Below are 27,173 nucleotides of genomic sequence, written 5' to 3' on the forward strand. Positions count from 1 at the left end.
TTCTTGTGTGTGTCTTGAGGAGGATCTGAATTACATGGCTCAGTGGTGTATTACAAAGACCACATCCTGGAATTTGGGAGGGGGTCAGGAGGGTGGTATAAGAGGTAGAAGTAGAAGTAGTAGAGTCACTAAAGTGTAGTCTTCCATTCCCACACACAAAACCTGCAATATATAAGGATTTCCAAGAGACTCTAAGATCAACAGAAAAAAGGTAATAAAATATTTCCTGAAATTTACATTTGCATTCATCAACAAAAACCACGGGAAAGAATCAGCATTTGCAGAAGCACTTATGACTGCTTTTGTCATTCTGTAGAAAAGATTCACTTTTTGAATTCAGAGGTTTTTATGGTTTTTTATATAATTAAATTGTGATTTCAAACCTTACGTGATTTAGGTGACATTAGTGGTTTAGTGAATTATATGTCCTCATTTGTTATTATGCGGATGCAAAATTAAGAGCGCTATGAGAAACTTCCGATGAAGTATATATTCAGAAACTGTACTAGCGTGTAAATTTGGCCGAAACTTTAGAAGTGGAATATTTATGTTTCAGATATTGAAGCTTTACAGTTTAAGGACAAAGAAAGGAAAAAGGAAAAAAGAAAGTAAAGAAAAAAGTAACAACTCTAATGTGGCATCCTCTGTCATTCAGAAAGGATTTGTGTATTGCTAACAGAAGAGTCTAAAGGTTTACATACACTTAGACTTAATACATTAATTTTTATAACTTTTAAGACTTAAGATTTTTTTTTTTTACCCCCATTTCACTTTTTTTTTATAAGATGCCATTTCAAAAATAATGGCCAATCAGATTTATTTCAATTGTTTTTGTACACCTTTTATTAATGGGTGGAAATGCCTTTTAATTGTTGGAACTGTAATCAAATTATTGAAGTAACCTTTATTTTACAATATTAAATCAATAGTATAGATTTTTATATACAATATTTTTCAGGGACAGATGAAGTGCAGGTTGGCATTTTATTGACATTGATATATAATTCTAAAACATGAAGCAAAAACTTAAAAGAGCTACCAGAATGTCAGACAATCTGCAAATAGTACAACATGAGCAAATGAAAAATTCATAAATTAGTCAAATTTTAAAATTGGAATAGCAAGACACAAAAAAACACAAGGTAGGCAGGTTTAGGCATAGTGTTGTGGCAAAAGTGTTACATGCAACTGGCTAAAAGTCAAACACCGTCACCAGGTTGGAACTGTGGGCTTCTGCACTTGATTTTGATCAGCAAATTCTGGTCCTGATGTGACAAAACATTTATAAAATTAGTTATTAGTTTCTTGATGTCATTTAGTTTCTTATCCAATAAGGGAGTTGTCAAAATTTTACTAATCAAACAAATAAAAAGGAGCCATTGCATCTCCCACATACAAAAATGGCTAATTTCTTTAAATGACAACTTCAGTTAACATGAAAATTCATGCACTTGGTAGTTTTACTTGAATACGCAGACTGATTTGCATTAGCTGTTAAAATGCATGTTGAATCATTGAATCATTTATGTTAATTACTTATAATGAAACATGACAATCAAAGCCTAATAATAAAAACTATTACAATCTCTCTCTCTCTCTCTCTCTCTCTCTCTCTCTCTCTCTCTCTCTCTCTCTCACACACACACACATGCGCAAACACACGCACACATACAGTCTTTCAGGACATGTCCACTATAATGGCTCAGCCTTTACCCTATGGTCTGGAAAGAGAAAAACATGTTGAGATGTTTTTTAGAGCTTTCCAACATAGGTGGAGGTCTTCCCCAAACCCTCAGGACCTCACCACCACTACAGCTCCAGCACAAGGTCCCCTCTATGGACATCTCTCACCCACATTCCATGCTGCAGTCTTGGATTCAAACAGACATAAAGGAGAGCAGTGTGTCACAGAGACATTGCCAGCAGGTCTGGCTGCTCTGGAAACAGTCAGCCAACTACACATAACTGCTATACCTGAGCTTCAGGGTAAGATATGTGAGCCATACCTAAATATTTTTTTTATAATATTTTGATAAGTGTAAAAAACTAAATAGTGTCACAATGATCTTTATGCTTATTCATATAGTGCTAGTGTTTAAAGAATTATAACTGGTAGTTTCTAAACCTAAGACACATTAACTAATTTTATAATTGGCCTCAACTACAAAATGTGGTCAGTAGCATTGTTATTTATATCACTGCATTTTTCTCTGAGATAAGTCTCCAATAAACCACAACAATTCTCTGAAATATGTCACAAATGAAAAAGGCATGACATAAATGAAGGTACCCTAAAAAGAAATATTTGGACTATAATGACCTTTTTTATTGTTTTTTTTCTTCATCAATCTTGTAATCAGTCTTTAAGGCCAGTTTAAATTGAGAAAAGTAGTTACTGTGCTGTTTGTTGTCACTGTGTACGCACTGGCTATAAGATCATCTCTTAGCAGACTGACGGTCCTGGAGCAGCAGTTGCAAAAATTAATAAGATATTTAAAGTGCATGCGGCTTTAGGCAGTTTCCCTGGACATGGTCACAAAGGGGTAAATCAATCTCAGATTGATTTTGCTAAATCGCATATTGACAAGCCAATGAAGTACTTTGTTTGACTGTCTACCAGATGAAAACAATTCTCACCAATCTCTTTATTTTCTCTTTCACAGTTAAATGTGTAAAAAGTCAAAAATTACACAAAGACAATGTGCTATAGACATTACCTTTAAAGTTTAATTGCATTAATACAATCTAAGTAGTACTGTTGACAATCTCAGAATCAAGTACTCTATGTTTCATTATGTCCTCACCCCAATCCTAAATATTCTTCAAGCACAAATGTAATAAAACATTGGTAGTGCCTTTGTATTTCAGAACTGTATGAAACAAAAAATAAAAAGTAAAACTGGGAAAGAAAATTGAGTTTAATTCATCTAAAGCATGCTTTTATATTTCTGGTCACATACATTTTTTCTTGCTTTGTGTCTTAGGTCCCCGGTGCATTTCCCACAAGATGTACAGTGTTGCCACAGAAACCAGGCAGCTGTTTCTGGCCGTGGAAGGTTACTTTTTTCCCCTTTCTTTCTATATTAAGGAAATATATTAGCATACGCATTGTAGTATTTGGTAGTTGTACTAAATACTTGTAATAAAATCCTTCTTGGTGTGCTTTGTCTTGGGACGCAGAAATAACAAGAAAAATTAATTTCTCTGCTTGGCTAAGGTTTAAATGTGTAATGTACAAATGAAAAAAACACTTAAAAAAAGAAAAAGAAAAATATTAGTATTAGTATTTTATCAAAAGATGTTGGATATAATTAAATAGTAAAGCAGTATATGTTCACTATACGTAAATATGCGTTTCAAAATATTTACATATTTGGTTTCCACTTGCTTTTTGTAAAAAATATATATATAAACAGATGTAATGTGATACAGTATCATTATGTACCTAAAGCAGTGGTCTATAATTTTATTCACATATACATTAAATAAACTAATTTAAGTCTTTACAATTTAATTTAATAATTTTTGCCCCACAGAAAAATACAGCTCAAAGGCACAGGCAGCCCAGATCATGCAGATATAGTTCAAGAGCTTCAATTAAAGTTCAGATCAAACACAAAAATTAAGAAAAGTTGTGATCTCTTGAAATTATTGTGGCTTTGATGTACCAGAAGGACATGTTTGACTAAGTACTATACTAAGCACCCTTCATAATTCACTAGCTTGTAGAACCACCTTTAGCAGCAGTAATGTTAAGTATTTGTGTTATATATGACTTTATTAGTCCTCACATTATTGTTTCTTTGGTTCTTTGAGGTTACAGCCATTAATTAGAAATTCTCTTAAGGTCCTGCCACAGCATTTTAATCTGGTTGACGTCTGGATTTTGACTGGGCCATTCTTCTTATATAGATTTGCTGATGTTTGCGATAATTGTCCTGTTGCATGACCTGATTTTGGCTGTTTTATCTGTCAGACAGATGACCTCACATTTGACTCTTTTGTTCAGAGTTGTTCAGGGCCAATTTAGTGACTGCAGGTTTCCCTGGGTACAAAACAAACCCAAATCATCACCCCTCACTACCATGCTTTACTGCTGGTATGAGATGTGGTGATATGTCTTGTTTGGGTTTTGCCAAATATTTCTACTTTCGTCTTATCTGCCCAAAGGGCATTGTACCAGATTTGTTGTGGTTCGTTCACATTAACTTAAGGTGTGCTGTCATATTCTCTTTTTTTAAAGAAAAAAGAGAGACTAACGCTTGCAGAATCTGAGATGTGAATATTTTTTCCCAATTTATCTGAGCATTCCAATGACCTTGGGGTGCATTTGCTGGGATGTCAACTACTAGGAAGATTGGTAGCTGTCTTGAATGTTTTCCACTTGTGAATAATCTGCCTTTCTGTTTCAAGCCTCAATTTCTTCTCTCAGCTCAGTGCTGGTGTCTATCCTCATTGGCATTGTGTTAACACACACCTGAATGCTCTAGACCAGCAAAATGCTAAAACCTGGACTTTTATAGAGGTGCTCACACTTAAGCTGATGATCAGTTAATGAAGAACATTTGATTACATTTTATGGAAATATTAAGGTTGTATTTATTTTTTTCACAAATGTTTTCTCCATTTTGGCTTTATTTTTTTGTATAATAAATAGTCATGTTGCAATAGGTCATGTGGTGTTGTTCATCTGAGGCTGTATTTTGTATTTATCTAACTTAAGATAAATCTAATTTAAAAAATCAAAATCTTAATCAAATTTTTTTTACCTCCTAAGGATCAGGTGATTTGAATTTTGTCCTCTATATGTAAGCCATTAAAATTCAAAGAGGGTGGCGTATTGAAATTTTCACATAACTATATATAATAATAATATGTATTTTGTGCTTTTCAGAGAGCTCATGTTTGTGTATGCAGTGCTGTGGTCCTGCTCGTGCCTGTTCTTTGCAGGGTTTTGACCAGGATCAGCAAAAAATCTTTCTATTTGAAAGGCCACTTAGAGCAGATATGTGCTGTCTGGGCTGCTGCTTGATGAAAATGAGGGTCTACACTTCCCAGAGGGATCTCATTGGTACTGTCCACCAGAGGTACAAATAATTCTGAATATCCAATAATACATAAAGTACATACACTATATGGCCTAAGAATGTAGATACCTGTTAAATATCTTACTTAAAAACCATAAACACTATACTTATAAAAGGTTCAGTAAAGAGAACTAGTTGTCCATTTTAGGCCACAAGTACATTTACAGTTCACACTTGATGTTGCTATAAATTAAATAAAGGTAGGTTTCACAGAAGTGTATCAAACCATGTAATACTTAGTTTGACATGAATTCAGGAATTTACAAAATTTATAAAAAATAAATTATCAGTTTTATTTTTGATAAGTATAGGACGCTGATCAATCTGCATCAATATTTTGCTGTCACCTAAAGAAATCAATGTAGCTGTCTATAACATGGGTCACCCATGTTTCAGGTGGAGTATGTTCACACCCTACTTTGAGGTGTGTGACTCTTCAAACTCTCCCTTCTTAAGGATAGAGGGCTCCTGCTGTCCAATCCGCTGCCTCTCTGACCAAGAGTTTCAGGTCAGATGCCTCATACCAGCTTAAATCACATCTTTCGCTGTGGGATGTCTGTTAAAATTTTCCTAATGCTAAAATAATTTATGTTTTAAAATCCAAGTATAAATCATACAACAGTTGTATAAAACAAGTAAACAAGCAAATCAAAATCAGGAAAAATGGGCAAGAATTAGGATCTGACTGACATTGACAATGCTTAAATTATGAAAAAAGTGGACAGACCTTCGCCAAAATGACAGACACCGTGGAGTATTCATGTCTGCAGTGGTAAGCACCTACCAAAAGTGGTTCAAGGAAGAACAAAAAGTGAACCAGCAACACAGTCACAAGTGCCTAAAGCTCACTGATGTGACTGGGTACTGAAGGATAGACCAACAATGAGTCAAAGTTGCACCAGAAAAAAGGATCACCTGCCTGTGTTCTGTGACTTTCCCCAGGTCGGAGACAACGCCTGTGCCATAACTCACAGGATTATGCATTGTTCGGGCCATACAACCTTCTTTCAACCTGATGACAGATGTATTTGACCATCACCCTGTTGCCAGAAATGACTAACATGTCTCAAAACCATTAAAAACGTGCCAAACTGCAGAAAAACTGATTTGAAACATCACACTTGTGTCAGGAATTCATTTATAGCCTTGGGTTAATTTGGGAATACTGACCTTCTGGCCATCTGTTTAGGGCTGGAGGAACTTATATGGAAACGGTAAACCTAGTTATGGTAATTTAAAAGTACATCAAGGACACCACATTCAGCTGTGCTGGTTTCTAGTTTCTAAAACCTGTGCTTTTCCCACCAGGTTGCAGGTCTAAATAATTATCTTATCACACAGAATAATTTTAGTTGGCAGAAAATGTGTTCTCAGGAGTATGTTCTGATCACACGGTGTTGTTTTTTGTTCATTTTGCTAGCTTGGGGGTCAATTTAGCGGTAATGTATTATGTGTTACCGGGCGGAACAGCCCCTTTAAGGAGGTAGCGGATGTAGGTAAGACATGTGACCGAGGCATCATGACATGCATCAAGAGTGAGTCATAGACAGATGTGGTGGAGAGAATCTGGTAATTTTGCAAAATAAAACATCGTTCAGTATCAGATAATAAATAAAAAGAAAATAATGTAAGTCATGTATTCTTTCTGTGCGGCCTGGTACCAATTGACCTACGGACCGGTGCCGGCCCAAGGGTTGGGGACCACTGCTCTAAAGCACACAGTTAGACTTGCCTCACTTTAGTAAGACTCACCCCCATGATAGGTTTGCAGATTACTAACACCATCAGCCTATTGAACCAGGAGTTATATCTAAGGATTAAAAAAAACCTTGGAAAAAATTCTGTAAATTTACAAATCTTCTAATGAAACTAAACACACATGGCTTTTGCTTTTAGTTTAACCCAATAACTGTGTTCTTCAATGTACAAAGGTTTCCAGACAGATTAACTTTTAATTCTTTTTTCCAAAAGACAGCCATATTTCCGTCTCGGTAAAGATACAACCAAAGCTATAAAATACTAAAGATTTTGCTTATAACACTTGATGAAAACCTTAGGTTGTCTCCATGATTGGTGAGCGCATTGGAACAATATGGAAAAAGTGGCCAGGATACAATGAAAGCTGCAATATTGACCATGAACATTTTGGGTTTAATGGTGAGAAACACAGTTTTTATTTATTTAAATGAGATTTTTTGTTTAAATCATAAACAGATTGGGTTGATGGACCTCTGACTAATGTTACCTATTAATTGTGCTCTTCCCTTAGTCTCTGACAACATGGATGTGAATACCAAAGTGTTACTTCTAGCTGGTACATTTCTCTTGGTAAGTCTCTTAATTTAAAATCTCAATTATATATACCTAAGTGAATTTCAGCATAATGTGAGAACACTAAATATTATTTTTTATTTTCCCCAGAATCATATGTTTTTTGAAATGAGCTGAACCAAAACCAGCACCATTGGACTATGAAAGTCAGAAACATGCATCTCCAATAATGAATTTATTGAATTTTTAGACACTGTAATGACAGAATTATATAATAAAACTTTGAACTACTGGAGTTTAATATGAGTATCTTGATTTAAATTAAATACATGGCTTAAGTTATAATGTAGCTGGAGTAAAATGCAATTTCAAGACAAATCATTATTTACATCACTATCACCTCCAGGTAAAGATTCTACACTCATGTATGCAATTTAAAATTTGGTATTTTTGTTGCTTGTGATTCAAAGTGTATGGCAGCAGATTGGATTTGAAATTAAACTAAATATTAGGGCTGTATCTAGACTGATATTATGAATGTCTATTTAGTTCAAATTGCTTGCACCTTACAAGTTTTTCACTTTATTTCCAGCATTTTTCAGATGTTTAAAATACAGAGTCTGAGATGACTACAGCACACCAGTGATTTTGCTTTTGTAAAAGCATTCAAGCATTTATTTTGTATGATTGGGTCATTATCATTTTGACAAATCTATCTATATATGTTGACCATTTTAAAAAATTTCCAAAAAATTACAGGAATTCATGACCAAAGATATGGTTCTAGTGATGCATGCTCTTCTCAGGAAATACCTCTTTTTTGCAAGCTTTTCCAACAGCTGAGTGACTTGGGAGCAGTGTCTATGTCAGCTGTGTCAAACCTTCTCCTTGGCCTTCTGCTTTTCCTCTTTCCTGGTGGCTCCATCCTCAGCATTCTTCTCCTTATATATCCCATGTCCCTCCTCTGCACATGTCCAAACCATCTCAATTGCACCTCACTCACCTTGTCCCCAAAGCCCCCTCCATGTGCTGTCCCTCTAATAAACTTATTTCTAATCCTGTCCATCCTCATCACTCTCAATGAAAATCTTAGCATCTTCAGCGCTGCCACTTCTAGCTCCACCTCCTGTCTTTTAGTCAATTCCACTTCAACCTGTCCATCACCACTGCAAACGGTAAAGGGCTCAGAGCCCATCCTCCACCTTGAACCAGTCTGCCATTCCCACTGCACACTTCATTGCTGTCACACTGTCCTCATACTTTTCCTGCACCACCCTCACATACTTTATTGACACTCCTGACAATATCACAACTTTTGCTAAATCACAAACACACAAAGCAACTCCTTCTGACCTTCTCTATACTTCATCAACATCCTCAAAAAAAATAATGCATCTGTGGTGCTGTTTTTCGGCATGAAACCATACTGTTGCTCACAGATGGTCACCTCTTCTCTCAGCATGGCTGTCACATAACTTCATGGTGTGAATGATCAACTTTATTCCCCTGAAGTTACTGGAGGTCTGCACATCTCCCTTATTCTTAAAAATCGGTACCAGCACACTCCTCCTCCACTTCTCAGGCATCCTCTCACCTTCCCAAATCCTGTTAAACAATCTTGTTAAAACTCCACTGCCATCTTTACTAAACACCTTCATGTTTCTTTTGGAATGTCATCTGGTCCAACAGACTTTCCACTTCTCATCCTCTTAATAGCTGCTCTCACTTCCTCCTTACTAATCCTATCCACTTCCTGCTTCACCATCTCCACATCATCCAACCTTCTCTCTCTCATTTTCCTCATTCATCAGCTGCTCAAAATACTCCCTCCACCTCCTCAACACACTCTCCTCACTAGTCAACACATTTACATCTGCTTTTTTTTATTGCTCTAACTTGTAGTACATCCTTCCCTGCTCGGTCTCTCTGCCTGGCCAATCGGTACAAATCCTTTTCTCCTTCCTTAGTGTCCAACTTCTTATAAGCTCTTCATATGCATTTACCTTTGTTTTTGCCACATCCCTCATCACATGCTGCCACATCTTCTTATACTCCTGCCTACTTTTCTCATCTCTCTCCTGAACCCCGAATCCTTATGCTTTCCTGCACTTGCTTATTGCACCACCACATCTCTTTCTTCCTTTCTCTTTTCAGTTGTCACCCTACCTAGCTGTGTCACAGATCACATGCCCCTCTTCATCTTCTTAAAATAAGTGTTTACCACTGCCATTTCCATTCAATTAGCAAAATTTACCACCATCTGCCCTTCCACATTCCTCTCCTTAAGGCCATACCTACCCATCACCTCCTCATCACCTCTGTTTTCTTCACCAACATGGCCATTGAAGTCTGCCCCAATCACCAATCTTTCTTTCCTAGATACACTTTTCACCACTTCATCTAACTCACTCCAGAATTTTTTTTCTCCTCCATCTCACAACCCACTTACATTAATGACACCCCTTCAACTTCCAGCTTCACATTAATCACCCTATCAGAAAATCTCTTCACCTCTAGTCAAGTCAAGTTTATTTGTATAGCGCTTTTCACAACAGACATTGTCTCAAAGCAGCTTTACAGAAATCAACAGTCAAGGTGAATGGTGTTCATTTATCCCTGATGAGCAAGCCATGGTGACTGTGGCAAGGAAAAACTCCCTTAGATGTAATGAGGAAGAAACCTTGAGAGGAACCAGACTCAAAAGCGGAACCCATCCTCATTTGGGTGACATCAAGAGTTTGATCATAAATCTTTCAACAATACAGAACACTGGAGAGTGAGAACTAACATGAGCACTGGAGTATAAGATTATAAGTAAATGTTCTTTTAACAGTCTTTGGTATAAAAGTAGAAGCTACTGAGCTCAACATTTGTGATCATCACAGATCCAGCATCAGCTTCTCCATGCCAGAGCCTTTAAACACTTCAGGAAGTCCAATGTCAAACTCCACACATGCAGTGGGATCCAATTGGCACTGGTACGTCTCTAGATGGTTCAGGATGTTTGCGAGTTTGGCATCTACTTCTTTAAAGTCCATAATCTTCATGAGGAGGGACGTGACTGGAGCTGGCCAAACCTCAGGAAGCCTCGGGATGGGGAGAGAAAGCCTCTACTACACTCTTACTGTACTCTTCCTTCGAAATTACCCCTACAGCCCCTTGGACTCTTCCATCCACACCATGATAGAACAGTTTAAACCCCCTCCCCCCCCAATGTTCCTGGTCTTACTCCCCTTCCACTTGGTCTCCTGAACACACAACATATCTACCTTTCTCCTCTTCATTATATCAGCCACCTCTCTCCCTTTACCAGTCATAGAACCAACATTAAAATTACAAACTCTAATCTCCACTCTCCTCTACATCTCATTCCCCTGCTGTCTCTGTAGATGTGTTCCTCCTCTCCTTTGGCCAACAGTATCCCAATTTTCACTGATACCCTGTTGGCTAACAAAACCTGTGTCGGTCGTTGGTAACCCGGGCCTTCACCGATATAGTACACTCTAAGTAAAAACAGCTGTACATTGCTTAACCATGCAAAGCCACATGTCCTGTTCTTTATGTTCATGTTTTTGTCTGCTTGACAGGACCATACAATTTGTGTCTTGTATTAGAGCAGTTAAAATTTTGTGCTTTGAGTACAATTCTCTCATACTGACCATTGGATGTTCAAGATGGCATATCATGGCTGAAAATTTCGAGGATGTGAGAATTAGAATTGTTGCTCTACTCAAAGATGCCCTAGGCTATAAAAAGTTTGGTAACACTCTGAAACTAAGGTACAGTACAGTGGCCAGGGTTATACAGAGGTTTTCCAAGACAGGTTTCACTCGGAACAGGCCTCGCAAGGATCAATCAAAAAAGTTTAGTCCTCATGCTGTGCGTCAGGTGCAGAAACTGGCTTTAAAAAACAGACTCATGAGTGCTGCCAGAATTGCTTTAGAGGTTGCAAAAGTAAGGTCCACTTGTCAGTGCTCAAACCATACGCTGCACACTGCAACATGTTGGTTTGCATGGCCATTGTCCCAGAAGGAGGCATGAAGCTCTGAAGCTGGCTGACAAGAAAGTCTGCAAAAAGCATGAATTACTGGAACCATGTCCTGTGGTCTGATGAGACTAAGATAAAACAGTTTTGCTCATATAGTGGCGACACCACGGTAAGGTGTACCAAGAAAATTGTGTCTTACCTACAGTCAAGCATAGTGGTGGTATCATTAAGGTCTGGGACAGCATGGGTTCTCCTAGTACTGGGGAGTTGCAGTTTATTGAGGGATACATGGATTCCAACATGTACTGTTACTTTCTGATGCAAAACATGATGCCCTCCCTGTCAGAAACACACTGCCAAGATAACAACCGCTTAGCTGAGGAAGCTGAAGGTAAAGGCAACCACTAATTTGAGCTACAAAAGCTCATCTGTTGGATTGGCCCACAGAGGCCAGCCTTTGCTCCCCATGTACATCAATGAGCCTTGGTCACACATGACCCTGTTGCCAGTTCACCACTGTTCTTTTTTTCAACCACTTTAATAGATACTGACCACTGCAGACTGGGAACAAACCACATAAGCTGCAGAGACGCTACGACCCAGTCATCTAGTCTGCTAATTTTCCTGCTTCTAACACATTAATTTTGTTGACAAAATGTTCACTTGCTACCTAATATATAAATAACAAATTGCAGCCAATAAGCATTAATTTGACCCACTTTTGGCATGTGTGGTCTAATTTATTTTAAATATTTTTTAACTAAAAAACTTTTATTTTTTAAACTTTGCCTCCCTTACCATCCCCCATACTATGCTCATTAGCTTTTTTGGTCCTGATTTTATTTTATTTTTTACTCATGATATTATTGGGACAAATAATTCGTCATTCATTAGTCAGTGCTTCCTCTAATTTCCAAATTTTACAGCCATATAAAGTACACTGGAATGTAAAATGGCATAGACAACCTCGTTACCACTTTCATTTAAATGTTAAATTGAGTGAAGCTTAAGTACAGATGAGATCGCTTACAGGCCACTGTGTTTCCTCCATCTTTAACCCTGCCAAAAGTACATCACACCACAAGCCAGTATTAGCAGCAGCTGCATATTTGACGTTTATTGCTTTCAGTCATCTGTAATCCAAACATTACTTTGAACATATGCGTTTATAAATCCAGGCAGTATGTAAGAGATGTAGACAAACCATGTTCAACCCCAATCTCCAAATCCACAACAGTTCTTATTTTTCAATTCTGTTTGGTGGTAAAGGAGAATCAGGATTTCTTTTTTAGGCTGACAGCACAATTTAGAAAATTTCTTTCCAAGGCAAAATCACAGAATGCTGAGTGCTTCTGGGAAGCAGGCACAGTGCGATATCTTTTAGGCTTTTAAGCTTCAACACACTCGGCTTAAAAACAAAAATGATCAAGAGCAAATTCCATCATATATCTCTTCAAAAAACTTTGAAAATATATTTTTTGTTTTTTACAATTTCAAAAGCAAAACATTTTTAAACACTGAAATTAAAATACTGCACTATAGTAAAATGTACCCCTGTTTATGACAATATAAAAGAAAAGGACTTGCTATCTAAGAATGATGGTTATGTGAAGCTGAATAACTTGCCAGATGAGGTCAATGTGACTTTCTGTACAACAATGCACCAAATTTCTTTTGGTTTTGTTAACCAGCCTTCTTCAGAACCAAGGTCACAACGGTTTTTGAGGCTTGTTTCTGCACCGACTTAAGATTTTCTTAACAACTATTCAAAAACATTTGTTACTGGTCATCCGACTTCACCTTCACTCTCAGGGTCATTTTAGGTGATCAGATATTTTGACCAGGAAAATGGGCTTTCCAGTAGTCAATATCCCTTTTTGTATTGTATTTAAAAAAACAAACAAAAAAAAAACACTTTTATAAATAAGTGAGTCGGATGTCCTAGAAAAGTCCTCTTCATCCACACTGAAAGTAACTATACCTACAAATGAAAGAACATATGAAATTAGAGACTGAAAATATGATCAATAGAGATTGTAAATATCAAATGCTAAATATTACATTATAGTGGCTATATCTAAATGTATTTATTTATTTTAATGACCCTACCACTGGCATGGCACACCAACGAACAAGACCTATCGGCCACCACTTGCATTCACCAGTCCATGGAAATCCTCCCAAGCCCTGAACACAGAAAAATGTTCACAAATCGAATATTAAATATACTTGTTAAAATGGAATAATCATTTCTGCTTCATGGTTCATGCGTCATGTGTATGTTCTATACCCTGGTGACTGGGATAAAACTATTAATGCAAGCATGTGTGTAGTTCTGTGCAGCCACTCACTTGATGCTGTCAGTGTGGGTTTTGTACTCCATGATTGTGTTTGGTGGCAGGTTAAGGACTCTACGAAGCGTGTCTCTGATGCGAGCAGTAGTGGCCTGATCACTCGCCGTTTTGTTCCAGATAGATATGATATCCTCCTACACACAGTCACAGACATATACAGACACCTACCTCAATTTATACCATCTTCTCTAAATGGCATCATACTCGGCAATGCAGCCGGGCCCAATTTTTCTATTTATTTTAACTAATTTTGCTTCACAATTAATGTGTCACGAGGGCAAGTGCAACAAGAACATCTTATGCCAAGTGTCTAGAGTCACACAACTAATCAAACCAATTGTTTGAAAAATTCACTTAATGGTTTGTAAAGATGTCCTGCACACAATAATATTTTACAATGTCTTGCCTTCTCTGCAGATGGACATTAACATGCAGGCAACGTGATAATACACACTCATTTCCATTTTTACCAGCTTCCGGCATCATTTCACAGTACATATAGCCTACTCTACTTATGACCAAATCGTGTTACGACCGATCTGTCGGTCCCAATCGTGGTCGTAAGTCGACGACTACCTGTAGTTACTTTTCCAGAATTTATAGACTGGTGAAGTGAAGCTGCAGACCATTAGATTAGTACAATAAAGCAAAAGTACATGATGTGATTTAGTGTTTTAGTACCTGGAAACGGACAGAGACAACAGCCCCACAGATCTCCTCGCCAACCATGAACTGCTCACCCAACATGGCCAGGATCAGATTCTCCCAGCATCGTGAAGCCAGACCCTTCCGCAGCCTTATTATCCACTTCCCCCCACTCTTATTAGCATCATCCTAGGGACAAAGAACACAAGTAAAAAGACACAAGTAAAAAAAAAAAAAAAAAAAAAAAATGTACAAAAATTCCACCCAGGCTTATTAAAAAAATAAAAAAATTTTGCTTCCCTTGATCTAAATTAATAAATTGCTGGAGTAATCCTTTATCATATGCACCTCCCACATGGGCTTGATTCCCTCCTTAAACAGATGGAAGTCGCTGTGGCCGGTCAGATCCCCTGGTCTGATCATGTGACTGTAAAACCGCCAGAACTGCTCCACCTGTGGCACAGACTGTATATCAGATTTGATGAAATATACAAAAACCCGACTCGAAGAGTGACAGTGCATTAGTTAGCATGTGCTTGCATTTGTTTAGTTATGAAGTTTGTTTGTGTTTGGGGATTGATTATCAGTTTAACTGGACTCATTAGGATTTTAACAGGCTTAAAAATATTGCAAAAAGGTGTTCTGGTAGCATGGTATAGACAGGACAAAAACTCCAACTGTTGAGCTGTGAAGATTACATTATTTCAGAATTGTTCAATTGTTTATAAATTGTTTTCTAATTTTGATCACCAGTGTGTGTGTGTGTGTGTGTGTGTGTGTGTGTGTGTGTGTGTGTGTATATATATATATATATATATATATACACACACATATATATACACACACACATTATATATATATATATATATATATATTATATATATATATATATACATACATATACACATACATACATACATACATACATACATACACACACACAAGCCTGGCTCTTAAGGTATACAAATATGCACATGACTAACCGAAGCAAAGCTGCCAATCTGTTTGATGTTCTGTTCGTAGCTCTGTGTACTGGCTGGTCTTCCTGGGGTTCGCCGGGAATACCAGAATGTGTAGTTATATTGAAGAGGGTGTTCCCCTGCCCCAGGAACCACAGCCTACAACACATTCCAAAAGGAAAAATGTTTTGCCTTGGTACAGTCGAATCATAGATAGTTAGTCACAAGCCATTATTGTTTGTTATTACAACAAATACACTGACACACACCTTCCTCTTAGTAGTGTTTTGGTCTTTTTCCTCATCCTCACTCCTTTCCTTCTCACCATCTTTCGGTGAGCCGTTGTCCTGGTCATGATCTCCACTATCGTCATCTTTTAGACTGCAATAACCACAGAGGAAAAAAAACAGAAATAATTTTAAAAAACGAAAGCAGCAGCAACTACTTTCTGAAAGTATTAAACAATTAAACAAAACTAAAATTTCCTGAAGTCATGATACTAGAAATTTTCCTAATGGGCATATATATATATATATATATATATATATATATGCCTTTTGTTGTTCAATGTTATGCGATGAACGGGAGGCGAAAGCCGCGCTTTGCGGCGCGGAACGTGGGATGAGCAGCAAAAGCATAGAATGAACACCGGCAGGATCGGGGGGAATCCGCGATGCGCTTTGGGAAGAAAAGCGCAGACGTTGAGAGAGTGCCGGCGGGATACGCATGCGCGATAACAACGACCGCCGTGAACCAACATATACCAACAATAACGGACAGTGAGAGTGTGGAAGTTTAAATAGGAGCTGGTGATGATGCTAAACGAGCACCATATGTGCGCGATTGAAGCCAGGAGCTTCAGAGAAAGCGGCCGAGAAAACACCTGACATGCTGAAGGGGGCCGAAGGGGGCGTGGCAGGTGGATTCCTGACAGATAAACATGTACTGTATGTATATTTATAGCCTTCATCAAACAAACGCTGTTGTGTAAAAAAACCCTCAAAAAACACGTGCATGCACATTCTCATTTATTAATGCACATCATGTACATAAATAAATTTCAAGCACGTTAATATATTGCCGCCATTTTGATTTTCGTTTATCTCGATCATCGGTTATCTCGATGCTTTTTGGCGACCCCCTAGGACATCGACATAACCGGGTTCCACTGTATGTATATTATTGGGACACTGTACAAATTGTGAATAAAAAAAGGAATGCAATAATTTAAATAGGAGCTTTCGAATGGCACAGTCCACCGTGCCATTCGCCGTTGCCGGCTAAAACTTTATAGGTAAAAAAAAAAAGAAGCCGTATCTAAACATGATCCAGAAGCGCAGGTGTTTTCTCTGGGCCAAGGCTCATTTAAAATGGACTGTGGCGAAGTGGAAAACTGTTCTGTGGTCAAACGAATCAAAATTTAAAGTTCTTCTTGGAAAACTGGGACACCATGTCATCCGGACTAAAGAGGACAAGGACACCCCAACTTGTTATCAGCGCTCAGTTCAGTAGCCTGCATCTCTGATGGAATGGGGTTGCATGAGTGCATGTGGCATGGGCAGCTTACACATCTGAAAAGGCACCATCAATGTTGAAAGGTATATCCAAGTTCTAGAACAACATATGCTCCCATTCAGACGTCGTCTCTTTCAGGGAAGACCTAGTTTTATCCAACATGACAATGCCAGACCACATACTGCATCAATTATAACATCATGGCTGTGTAGAAGAAGGATCCGGGTACTGAAATGGCCAGCCTGCAGTCCAGATCTTTCACCCACAGAAAACATTTGGCGCATCATAAAGAGGAAGATGTGACAAAGAAGACTTAAGACAGTTGCACAAATAGAAGCCTGTATTACACAAGAATGGGACAACATTCCTATTCCTAAACTTGAGCAACTTGTCTCCTCAATCCCCAGATGTTTGCAGACTGTTATAAAAAATTATATATATATATATATATATATATATATATATATATATATATACACATACACACACACACACAAACAAACATACACACAGTATCTCACAAAAGTGAGTACCCACTTCGATTCAGCAACCAATATAGTATATCAAGGGACAATACTTTAACTTGGATATATTTTTATAATAGTCAATGTGCAGCTTGTATAGCTGAACAGATTTACTGTGATCTGACACAACTCAGCATATAGCCATTATTGTCTAAATAACTGGCAACAAAAGTGAGTACACCTGCCTTGCTGAGGAAGCTGAAGGTGATGTAATGGCCAAGTATGTCTCCAGACCTGAACGCCATTGAGCACCTCTGGGGCATCCTCAATCAGAAGGGGGAGAAGCCATGTGTCTAACATACAGCAGCACCGTGATATTGTGTATATTGTGTTGTGTGTGTGTGTGTGTGTGTGTGTGTGTGTGTGTGTGTGTGTATTATATGTATATATATATATATATATATATATATATATATATATATATATATATAAATATATATAATGTATGTACTGTGTGCATATGTATGTACTGTATGTGCATATGGGATCAAGGTCTTTTGAAACAATTTGAGTACTCAGAATAAAAAACAGAAAGTAAACTTTTCACTGGCATTATCAGCTATCAATATTAATAAACCGCCCCGTTTGGGAATTATAGTTGGACTAAAGAGAGTCAAAAAGAAGCAAATAACTATAAGAACAGCTTGGATAATATTTATTTCCACAACTTGAACAAAAATAATATTTCGAACAATTGTAATAGTGATGCTTTTCAAGCGCCACTGAAAACTCAGGCTGGATATGCTTCACTGACCCGTTTGAGGCGCACTGCTCTGCTGCACATTTATAAAGACAGCACTAAATAAGTCTCGTGCAAAAAAACTTTACTTTCAGGCCTAGTGATTTGTCATGTAAAACCTACAAGGGAGATTTTACTAGAAGTGCACTAATCATAAATAATCCTGCAAGATGCAAATGTGAGCAATTTTAATGTTTAATGCAGAAGGGAGAGTCAGCCAGTGTACAGCGGCTTCCAGTGGACTTTCTCACGGATAGAAGCTCACGATGAACCCGGGGATTAATTTGCGGCCTACGAGGCCGCCTCACTGTCCACTCTATTAATGCACGTGTATGTCGTGCACCTGGTTAACATTCGTTTTATGCAGACACTCCAAACAATGTAAGTTTGTGTCGCTGCAATGCATCCCACTGAGAGCTGTAGACATGTACGCGTGTGACAGACACACCTCTCATTCCTCTTCGCTACGGCTACACGGGAAGGAAGGCTTGAGCCAAAGGATTTCCACTGACTACGGGAACAGCTAAATTAGGGACGGCGGCGAGTTTCGGTGGCTTCCGTCTACTCACGCGTCAAATTTGTTGTTCATTATTTCCTAAGTTCCGGTCTTCCTCCGCTCGCTGTCCCGGCGGCCGACCCGTCAAATCCGCAACATCAGCGGCGCGCACACGAGCGCTTAGCGAGCACGAGCATCCTGGCTCGGTGGTGAGCGGACCGCGCATGCGTGCACGCAACTCGTTTGGAAAAAGCCTATATATAGAACAGCGTGTTTTTTCATTTGTTTTAGTAAACCAAAAAGTATATATTCGAACAAGCGGTCTGGTATATTACCATTAGATCTGCGTACTGAAGTAGAATTTTCATTTTGTTTACACGTGTGAATGGGCCGAAATATTTTGTACTTAATGGTTGAACCATTTCATATATAAGCTGTGACATGCTTACTTTGGTATTAGTTGTAACACTGATCCAGTCAGTTTTAGTCTTGTGTGATCTCTGCCATTATGGCTGCAGGTTTGCTGACTCTTATTCGAGCAAAGAAAAAGAAAACAGACCTTCCAAGACAATGAGTGAAAAAAATAGGCCAATAAATATGAAAATTAATACTGGTTAAATATTTCACACTGCAGGGGAATATTAAATCAGATGCAGAAAACTCTTTATTTTGAACTAGATAGATAAATTTAACTGTAAAAATGTATTTTAAAAAGGCATTCAAATATTGTGTAAGGCCGTGGCAAAATGTATCTACATTTTATTATTCAGGTGATTATGGAAATGGGCATCTTTAGCAGGGAAATCATCAAACTGTGCATATCTCAGGCCTCGCTGGACTGCTGATCAGGCCATCTAGTCTAGATTAAGGTTGCAATTTGGTCCTTCATCCTAATTTTCCGCAAGAAACGGGTACATAATAAAAAAAAGTTAGTCACAGAGTAATTTAAACACAATTGCTTTTCCTTACACTAGTTTATTTGTTAATTGTAAACACAAACACATAATATAAACATGCCGAGCAAAAGGAAAATGAAAATACACATTTAATTTACCCAACAAAATGTTTTACTGTGTTGGGATTGTACCAAAGTAATATTTTGATCAAATATTTACAACATGGGCTATAAAATGTGCTGTTCTAACAGAGCCACTTCAAACTTCAAAAGGCATGAAAGCTGACTTGTTCAACACTCTCTCAAACCTGGTTTAGCTGTTGGCAGGCACACCAGCTCTGTGTGGGTCAGCCGGTAACTCTCCCTGAGTGATCTCTTTGTTCTTGATGGTGGGACACTTTGCTTTCAACTGATCATTGTATGGCAGCACAGTGCTTATAAAAAACGAAGAGAGAGACCATGGCATGGGCGGCAGCTTCAATAGCTCCTATTAGATGGCAGGGCAGTGTGCCATCGGCATTCATTAGAGTTGGCTCAGTAGACAAGATGTACTAAATGTGACGTAAACTCTGTGGCTTTCATCTAAGGCCAGTATAAACAAACCACATCAGCAGAAAACTGGAGACAGAAAGAGCAACCCTTCAAAACACTACAGCCCCATCACAGAGACATGGGAAGTCTGAAAAGTAACAGGAAAAAAACAGCATTAGTGCTTTACAATAAGGCTTGGTAAATATTTTGCTCAAAAATTTTGTTTGCCAATCGTATCAAAGTAAAATAAATACTGACATTGAACTATTTATAGTAGGAAAGGATTCAGTGTTATTTAAAATGCCGTTGGGATTATAGTTTATAATCTGCCATATGAAAATACAGACACGACACATCCACATTTCCATCACAAAACACCAGGCACGTCATTGCAGCACACTTACAGCAATTTTTGGAGATTTTACATCTAATCTTCAGACAGTGGATGGAATGTAAACGAGAGGAATGACATTCAATCTGCATAATGCAAATAACAAAGATGTACTTATTCAATCATCAGTTTTCAGTTTGGAACAAGTTCCTGTCAAATTAAAAACTTGCTGGTGCCAAAGAAGAGACATTCAGAGTGACAACTTCTCTCTAAATGCGGTCTCTCTAAATGACCTCATTTGTTATAACACCCACTACAGTTTGCCGACCAGAAAGGCATTGGTTTGAATGACATGGTTATCCATCTACTGAGTATGTTAAAGTCCGACCTGAACACGTCAAGCGGCACTGTGAGGGTTATGCTCCTTGTGTTTGCCAACAGACATACAGCCCAAACTATTTGAGCAGAAAATTCAGTTGATGCAGGTAGATGAATCAATCATCTCATGGGTAATGGACCAGCGAATACACTATTAGTATATATCTCACAAAAGTGAGTACACCCCTCACATTTCACCAACCATTTTATTATATCTTCTCAGGGGACAATACTACAGAAATAAAAAATTTGATATAATTTAGAGTAGTCAATGTGCAGCTTGTATAGCTCTATACATTTACTGTCCTCTTAAAATAACCTAACATACAGTCATTATTGTAAAAATAGCTTCGAAGAAAAGTAAGTACACCCAGCTGTAGCAACAACAAGTAAGGACATGTAATTAGGACATGTCAAGCCACATGTCCTAATTATCATGTTTATGTTTTGTCTGCTTAACAGGACCATACACATTTGTGTATTTTGTATAAGAGCAGTTAACATTTGGTGCTTTGAGTACAATTCTTTCATACTGACCACTGGATGATGAACATGGCAAGGATTTAAGACTTAGAATTGTTGCTCTCCTCAAAGATGGCCTACGCTATTAGAAGATCAACATCCTGAAACTGAGTTACAGTGGCCGGGGTCATACAGAGGTTTTTCAAGATGTGTACCAATCGGAATAGGCCTTGCAAGAGTTAATCAAAGAATTTGAGACGTTGTACTGTGCACCAGGTGCAGAAGCTGGCTTAAAAAAACAGACAGGAGTGCTGCCAGCATTGCTTTAAAGGTTGCAGAATTAGAAGGTCCGCTTGTCAGTACTCAGACCATACGCCTAACACTGCAACAAGTCAGTTTGAAAGCAGGCTTACAAGAAGGCAACCTGTCCAAGAGCATCAGAAATTGGGTCAAACAGCAGTTGTCCAACATAATTAACGACCCCAAACCCAACGCCAAGATGACAACTGCCTTGTTGAGGAAGCTGAAGGTGATGTAATGGCCAAGTATGTCTTCAGACCTGAACCTATTGGGCCCCTGTGGGGCATCCTCAATCAGAAAGGTGAAAATCTTCATGTGTATAACATCCAGCAGCTCAGTGATGTCCTAATGGAGGAGTGGAAGAGGATCACAGCAACAACCTGTGTAGCTCTGGTGAATTCCATGCACAGGAGGATTTAAGCAGTGCTAGACAACTGTGGTGCTCATACTAAATATTGACACTTTGGACCCAGTTTTGACGTCACTCAGGGTGTACTCACATTTGTTGCTGGTTATTTAGACAATAATGGCTGTATGGAGTTATTTTTTAGAAGACAGTAAATCTGTACTGCTATACGAGCTGCACATTAACTACTCTAAAATATATCCATGTTTCATTTCTATTGTATTGTCCCTTGAGAGGGTGTACTCACTTTTGTGTGATACTGCATGTGTCAGTATCTGCAGTATTGAGGCCCATGTATCAGAGGAGGGCAGAATAATTAGTACAGGGTCTGGGTGGAGAACATGGCATTGAATGCACAGTGTCATCTGCTGGTTCTGCCCCGTCATCACACACAATAATGGGAGGGTTGTTGTTGTGTGTCAATGCATTTTAAAAATGAATATTAATAATTGTGATATCCAGTGCTTTAAAGCTGCACTCACCTCCTGAACTGCCTGGCCCAAATGCTCCTGACAGCTTATTGCTTTCCTGCACAGACAACATACCGACAAACAACATTTTAAAAAATGTCAGTGAACATATCGAAAAACCTACTATATCGAAAAACCTACCTATTTAGAACTGTCTCTAGGATAACTCTAAGGTGCTTTACTAAAGTGCTCTGTTTGTAATCCATAGTTGCACTGAGTCAGATCCAAGTCAGTTATACTGTAAGTCAGTTCAACAACCCATCACCATTTTCATTTAGTATGTATTATGAAATTCATGTGTCGGATGCACCTAACTATAGCACAAAGCTCTTCCAAGCTCTGCCAATCTGTTTGATAGTAAATCTATTTTTTCTTAGTGAACTAATTATATAGCACAGGTGAGTTTTTTGAAAATCAGGAATTACACTAATATGGTGTCTAACACATAAAATAAATTCATATTTAAAGCACCTCACAAATAGACATAAAAATGGCCATAATTTAGTTTTTTTGAGCAGTGTCAATCAGGTTTTTGGGAGAGGGAAACACGGCTCCAAAATGACTACAATGGTCGAGAAATTTGTGAGTAATATTTATGCCGAGATCGTCACCTGCGAGCGTATAAATTTACATGTTATGACCGAAAAATCTGCATGTTATGACTTTTATGTGCGTGTTCTGTAAGGAATGGCCTTATTGAAACGCTTTAACAAATTACGCTTGAGTTACAGCGCAAAAATAAACGGATGGTTAAAGCAAAACTCTTTCCGCATCTGAAAAAACATGTCCAAAGAAAAATATCAGACTTTTTCCAAACAGTCTCCATCTCTGTCCAACTATACCGCTGATGACACACCTGTAGTAAAAAAGCAGGCTCTAGTTGTGCCAGTGTTGGAGAGAGGAAGAACGACAGACACCATCTTTCTATGTCAGTCAGTGAAAACATAAATTAAAGTGCCGAGAGACATTTTAAAACTTTTAGGATTCAAGCGTTTTCATGGCTGATGTATGATCACGAGACACAAAAATGTTTTGCTATTTCTGTATTAAAGCAGGCAGAGAAATTACAGGGAAAACTGATTTGAATACAGGAACGAATCATATAAATAGTGAGAGTAAAAAAAAACAGCGACAGTCAAAAGCATAAAAATGCTCGTGATCACATAATCGCAAGCGCATGCCACAGAAAACATTGTTAGTGCTCGCAGTGTCTCTGCGTGAGGAAAGAGCTAAAAATTTAATTCAACACCGCCTATATGATCGCATGCGAAAAGCTGCCTTTTACTAAATGTATCAAAACATGACAATGAAACAGCAAGTGCTGAGTTTATCTTTACGTTGCATTGCAGATGACAAAAAAGAAGAAGCACTGGCAGACACTCTGAGACCTAATTACATCTCCATCATCACTGACTGTGGCACAGAAGTTTCTGGGAAATACGTTATTGCATACTGCAGGCACAGGTGTAGCTGTGAACCGTTTTATTAGTTTAGCTTGAACACTGCCATGCACATGTAGTATTCAAAAAAATAAAATGTTTGTTTGGTGATGCTAAAGAAACCGATCATGATTGATGATAATATGGAAAACGTACCATTTTAGCACGAAAAACAAGTTTATGGAATGGAGGCTGTGCCATACGAACACCTTCTGCAGTAAAGACCCAAAGCTGGTTGCTTCACATTTACTGGGCCCTTTCTGTTTTTCTTTACTCTTCAGGTCAGGGTCAATATACAGCTGTACACCTCCAAATGGAGCAGCATGATGCCTCATCCAAAAACAGTGTCATAAGAGTAAGAGCAAAACACATCTTACAGCAAATGGAAAATTTGTCTATTGTGGGATTTTGTCACTTTCTCCATGACCTCACTTCCAGAGGAAGAGCTCACTTATTCTTCCTCAGGCTGTAGCTGCTATTGATACCTTTGTTTGTTACATCAGGCAATGTTGTAAAAAGGTGGCAGATGTACACACGTCGGGATGACTGGAAGTAAGTGTTCATAATTTTTAAAAGTTCATTTTTGTGTGCCACTTAAAAAATATTCGGCACCTGTTGATTTTATCATAGGAGATAATGGCTTCTTTATTGATTTCTTTTTGTCTGGAGCCCTGCAACACACTGGAGCTTTTACTCAATAAGTGGACTATGTAATGAATTTGATTTGCCCACCCTTTAACAAATGACAATTTGTTAATTGCTACTAGTTACAGTGCAAGTGTGTTTACCTTGGTATTTTCTGTGTGATGGTGAGGGTGTATTCTGCACTGCAGCCTGGCTGGTATGTGGAGGGCAGAATGACATAACCAGCAGGGGGCAGCCTGCACTGGATACTGACTTCTTGAGAGTGAGAGTGAGGAACGCAACTCACCACAGGGCACACTGTACCTGATATCTCCATGCAGTCAACTTCACCAGGAACCTACACACACACACACACACACACACACAGTAACAAAATATATGTATTATACCTATGATAGTGACATATGTACACTCTGCTCTTTCACCTGCTACTGACCTTATAAATATGAAAGCCAATGGCATGAAGAGCGTTCTCTGGGCTATGCTGGCGTAGCATGACTTTAACGTTTGTCCCACCAGGGTCATAAGTCACTATGAGGGGAACATGAGGGTTCTGCCCATGTGATGGAAAGTTCCGACCTCCTCCAGCTGTACAGCCAACTGTCCAGCAGCCGCTTACACTTGCCATGTCCCATTCTCCACCTCCTACACGCTCCTCCTGCTGCACACTCACCTTTACTGCACTACAAAAATATAAAGAAAAGATGTTAATATAATAATCAAATATCATGTATGCATATATATCTATATCTATATCTTTATCTATATATATATATATATATATATCGTATATGTTTGTGTGTGTGTATATATATATATATATATATATATATATATATATATATATATATATATATATATATATATATATATATATATATATGAGAGAGAGAGAGAGAGAGAGAGAGAGAGAGAGAGAGAGAGAGAGAGATAGATAGATAGATAGATAGATAGATAGATAGATAGATAGATAGATAGATAGAAACAAAATGTGTCCACACCTGAGATATGTGGGGCAGGTAGAATGCACTCGAAGAAGAAAGTGCCCCTGTGCTCCCTGTAGGAAGGTGCTGGGCACAACCAGGTAAAGCCCAGCACTTAAATGTGTGTGTACCACTACCTCACGCTCATATGTGTGTGTATGTGAGGATGCAGAGGGTATAGAGTTAACTGTCCTGGTCAAATTAAAACGCTTTTTGTCCACCTGTGAAACCAAAATAAACCAGTCACACTCTGAATTTTCATATTACTACTATTGCCAATGTGACTTTTGCCATATACTGTACAACCACTAGACAGTTTTTCGCACAAACCTTCCATATGTGCAGTGCAATGGCCTGATAGTATGGGTGCTGATGAGTGCTGCCAACTGATTGCCCTTTCTTGGAAATCTGCTGTGAGCTCCATGGTCCATGCTGCAGAAGTGAAATGAGCACCTCTCCTCCTTCCCGAACCTTTAACCAGAATTTAGGATTGCTGCTATAGCTGCTGTTATTACGGCAACCTCCAGCTGAGTAGCCTTTGACCCAAGAGCCGCCTACCTGCTGGGTGTGAGTCAAGATAGAACCTGTAACAAGAGAGGTGACAAAGATAGCAGCTGAAGTCACATGCATTATTATTAGATCAGGAAACAAAGTTTTAGAATCCATTTAATATCAGTAAATTGAACTTCCTTGATTCAGTCTGAGATTCTCTACAAAAACATTCTGTAGCATGGATAAGCATGTAAAAAATACAATTACAAAGCTAAGCTCTATTGCAAGAGGCAAGACGCCCAATATGGTAACATCATGTTAAATGTTTTATTTTTGTTACTTCTATTTCATTTTCTCAATCTAAGTATGCATTTTAGTCTGCCCTTGGTTATCAATTGGCATAGGCTATTTTTTTCTAAAAACAGTTCTTGAAACAAGTTGGGTACATACATGCTTTAAGCTCTTTTTTTTATGTGGGACAGTCTTTTAAATCATCATTTTCTAGTTTTCTTAAATAATATTCAAACTTAATTAAGAAAAGTTAAATAAAAAAACATAAATCTCACTCTTGTAAAATAACTAATCAAGAGCTTAGAAATAGACATAAGGAAAAATCATTCACCATTTAAGCTGCAAGTCTTCCTATTAGTTAACAGAAATCTTGAATTCACAAACTGTTTAGAATTGGTTATACAGCTTCAAGACACTATAAAAAGATAAGCAGTTTAAAGAAGAAACTGTTTAAAGCTCCAAACATCAGAAATTGTGCTTTGTAGTCAATGCTAAATTTAAGTATATGTATACAGTATATATGTACGTAGCTCTATTTTCACAACTATTGTTTATGTCACTATTAGAGCCAGAGTGTAATAAAAAATGTCTTGCTGTATTTAAAAAAGGTGTAATTTAATGGGATGTCTGTCGCCAAGATTAAATGGAATCCAAGCATCAAACGTGTTGTGGATACCGGTGTAAATACTCTGAAGATGATGATCCTCACTGATTGGATATCCTACAGTGACCTCATCAAATTTCTGCTGGAATTCACACTGATCTATCCAGAATTCCCCCTCCTTTGTGTGGCCCAACAGATCTGCAGAGCATGAAGGGTCCAGTAAAGTCCACCCTGTTCCTCTAAATTGTGTATTTGTATGTAGAGGTGACAAAGAGGAAATGGAAAAAGAATGAAACAGGTTGTGGAATTTCATGTACATCTACTTTACAATAGCCATTGTTCTTCTTTTGGTTTTACAGTATATCTCT

At 38.1% G+C, this 27,173-nt stretch overlaps 3 protein-coding genes across 7 annotated transcripts in view; 1 reads left to right on the forward strand and 2 right to left on the reverse strand.

The window, feature by feature from the left end:
- The first annotated feature begins 136 nt into the window (after positions 1-136).
- On the forward strand, positions 137-8,334 carry LOC124403258 (phospholipid scramblase family member 5). The gene is made up of 8 exons (XM_046876918.1): positions 137-211; positions 1,675-1,986; positions 2,985-3,056; positions 4,895-5,087; positions 5,484-5,595; positions 7,145-7,244; positions 7,357-7,415; positions 7,509-8,334. The coding sequence occupies exons 2-8, from the start codon at positions 1,686-1,688 to the stop codon at positions 7,533-7,535; spliced, it is 864 nt and encodes a 287-aa protein (XP_046732874.1). The 5' UTR covers positions 137-211; positions 1,675-1,685; the 3' UTR covers positions 7,536-8,334.
- A 4,103-nt stretch (positions 8,335-12,437) lies between these two features.
- eif4e2 (eukaryotic translation initiation factor 4E family member 2) lies at positions 12,438-18,809 on the reverse strand. The gene is made up of 8 exons (XM_046875905.1): positions 18,652-18,809; positions 15,574-15,685; positions 15,329-15,463; positions 14,694-14,798; positions 14,382-14,534; positions 13,698-13,834; positions 13,456-13,533; positions 12,438-13,327 (listed from the first exon to the last, which is right to left on the reverse strand). The coding sequence occupies exons 1-7, from the start codon at positions 18,669-18,671 to the stop codon at positions 13,485-13,487; spliced, it is 711 nt and encodes a 236-aa protein (XP_046731861.1). The 5' UTR covers positions 18,672-18,809; the 3' UTR covers positions 12,438-13,327; positions 13,456-13,484.
- A 441-nt stretch (positions 18,810-19,250) lies between these two features.
- Positions 19,251-27,173, reverse strand: part of capn10 (calpain 10) — a 59,737-nt gene continuing 51,814 nt past the window's right edge. Inside the window, exons 8-16 of one of the 5 annotated variants that reach the window (XM_046875903.1) lie at positions 26,878-27,044; positions 25,977-26,002; positions 25,749-25,889; positions 25,437-25,639; positions 24,872-25,118; positions 24,579-24,772; positions 22,364-22,409; positions 20,409-20,481; positions 19,251-20,152 (exon numbers count right to left, since the gene is read on the reverse strand). In XM_046875903.1, coding sequence (XP_046731859.1) covers positions 20,115-20,152; positions 20,409-20,481; positions 22,364-22,409; positions 24,579-24,772; positions 24,872-25,118; positions 25,437-25,639; positions 25,749-25,889; positions 25,977-26,002; positions 26,878-27,044 — 1,135 coding nt within the window. In that variant the 3' untranslated portion in view covers positions 19,251-20,114. Of the gene's footprint in view, positions 20,153-20,408; positions 20,482-22,363; positions 22,410-24,578; positions 24,773-24,871; positions 25,119-25,436; positions 25,640-25,748; positions 26,003-26,877; positions 27,045-27,173 lie in introns of all 5 variants that reach the window. The other 4 variants (XM_046875900.1, XM_046875901.1, XM_046875904.1 and 1 more) reach the window with 4 other exon arrangements.

The sequence above is a fragment of the Silurus meridionalis genome, chromosome 20 (assembly GCF_014805685.1).
Source record: "Silurus meridionalis isolate SWU-2019-XX chromosome 20, ASM1480568v1, whole genome shotgun sequence".
Taxonomy (NCBI): Eukaryota; Metazoa; Chordata; class Actinopteri; order Siluriformes; family Siluridae; genus Silurus; species Silurus meridionalis.

Coding starts and splice junctions, on each gene's coding strand:
- LOC124403258 (XM_046876918.1), top strand. CDS start 1,686: ATGTCCACTATAATGGCTCAGCCTTTACCCTATGGTCTGGAAAGAGAA. Junction 5,088..5,483: donor ATTGGTACTGTCCACCAGAG/GTACAAATAATT, acceptor CCCATGTTTCAG/GTGGAGTATGTTCACACCCT. Junction 5,596..7,144: donor TCTCTGACCAAGAGTTTCAG/GTCAGATGCCTC, acceptor TGAAAACCTTAG/GTTGTCTCCATGATTGGTGA.
- eif4e2 (XM_046875905.1), bottom strand. CDS start 18,671: ATGAACAACAAATTTGACGC. Junction 15,464..15,573: donor AAAACACTACTAAGAGGAAG/GTGTGTGTCAGT, acceptor AATGTGTTGTAG/GCTGTGGTTCCTGGGGCAGG. Junction 14,799..15,328: donor AGATTGGCAGCTTTGCTTCG/GTTAGTCATGTG, acceptor TCTGTGCCACAG/GTGGAGCAGTTCTGGCGGTT.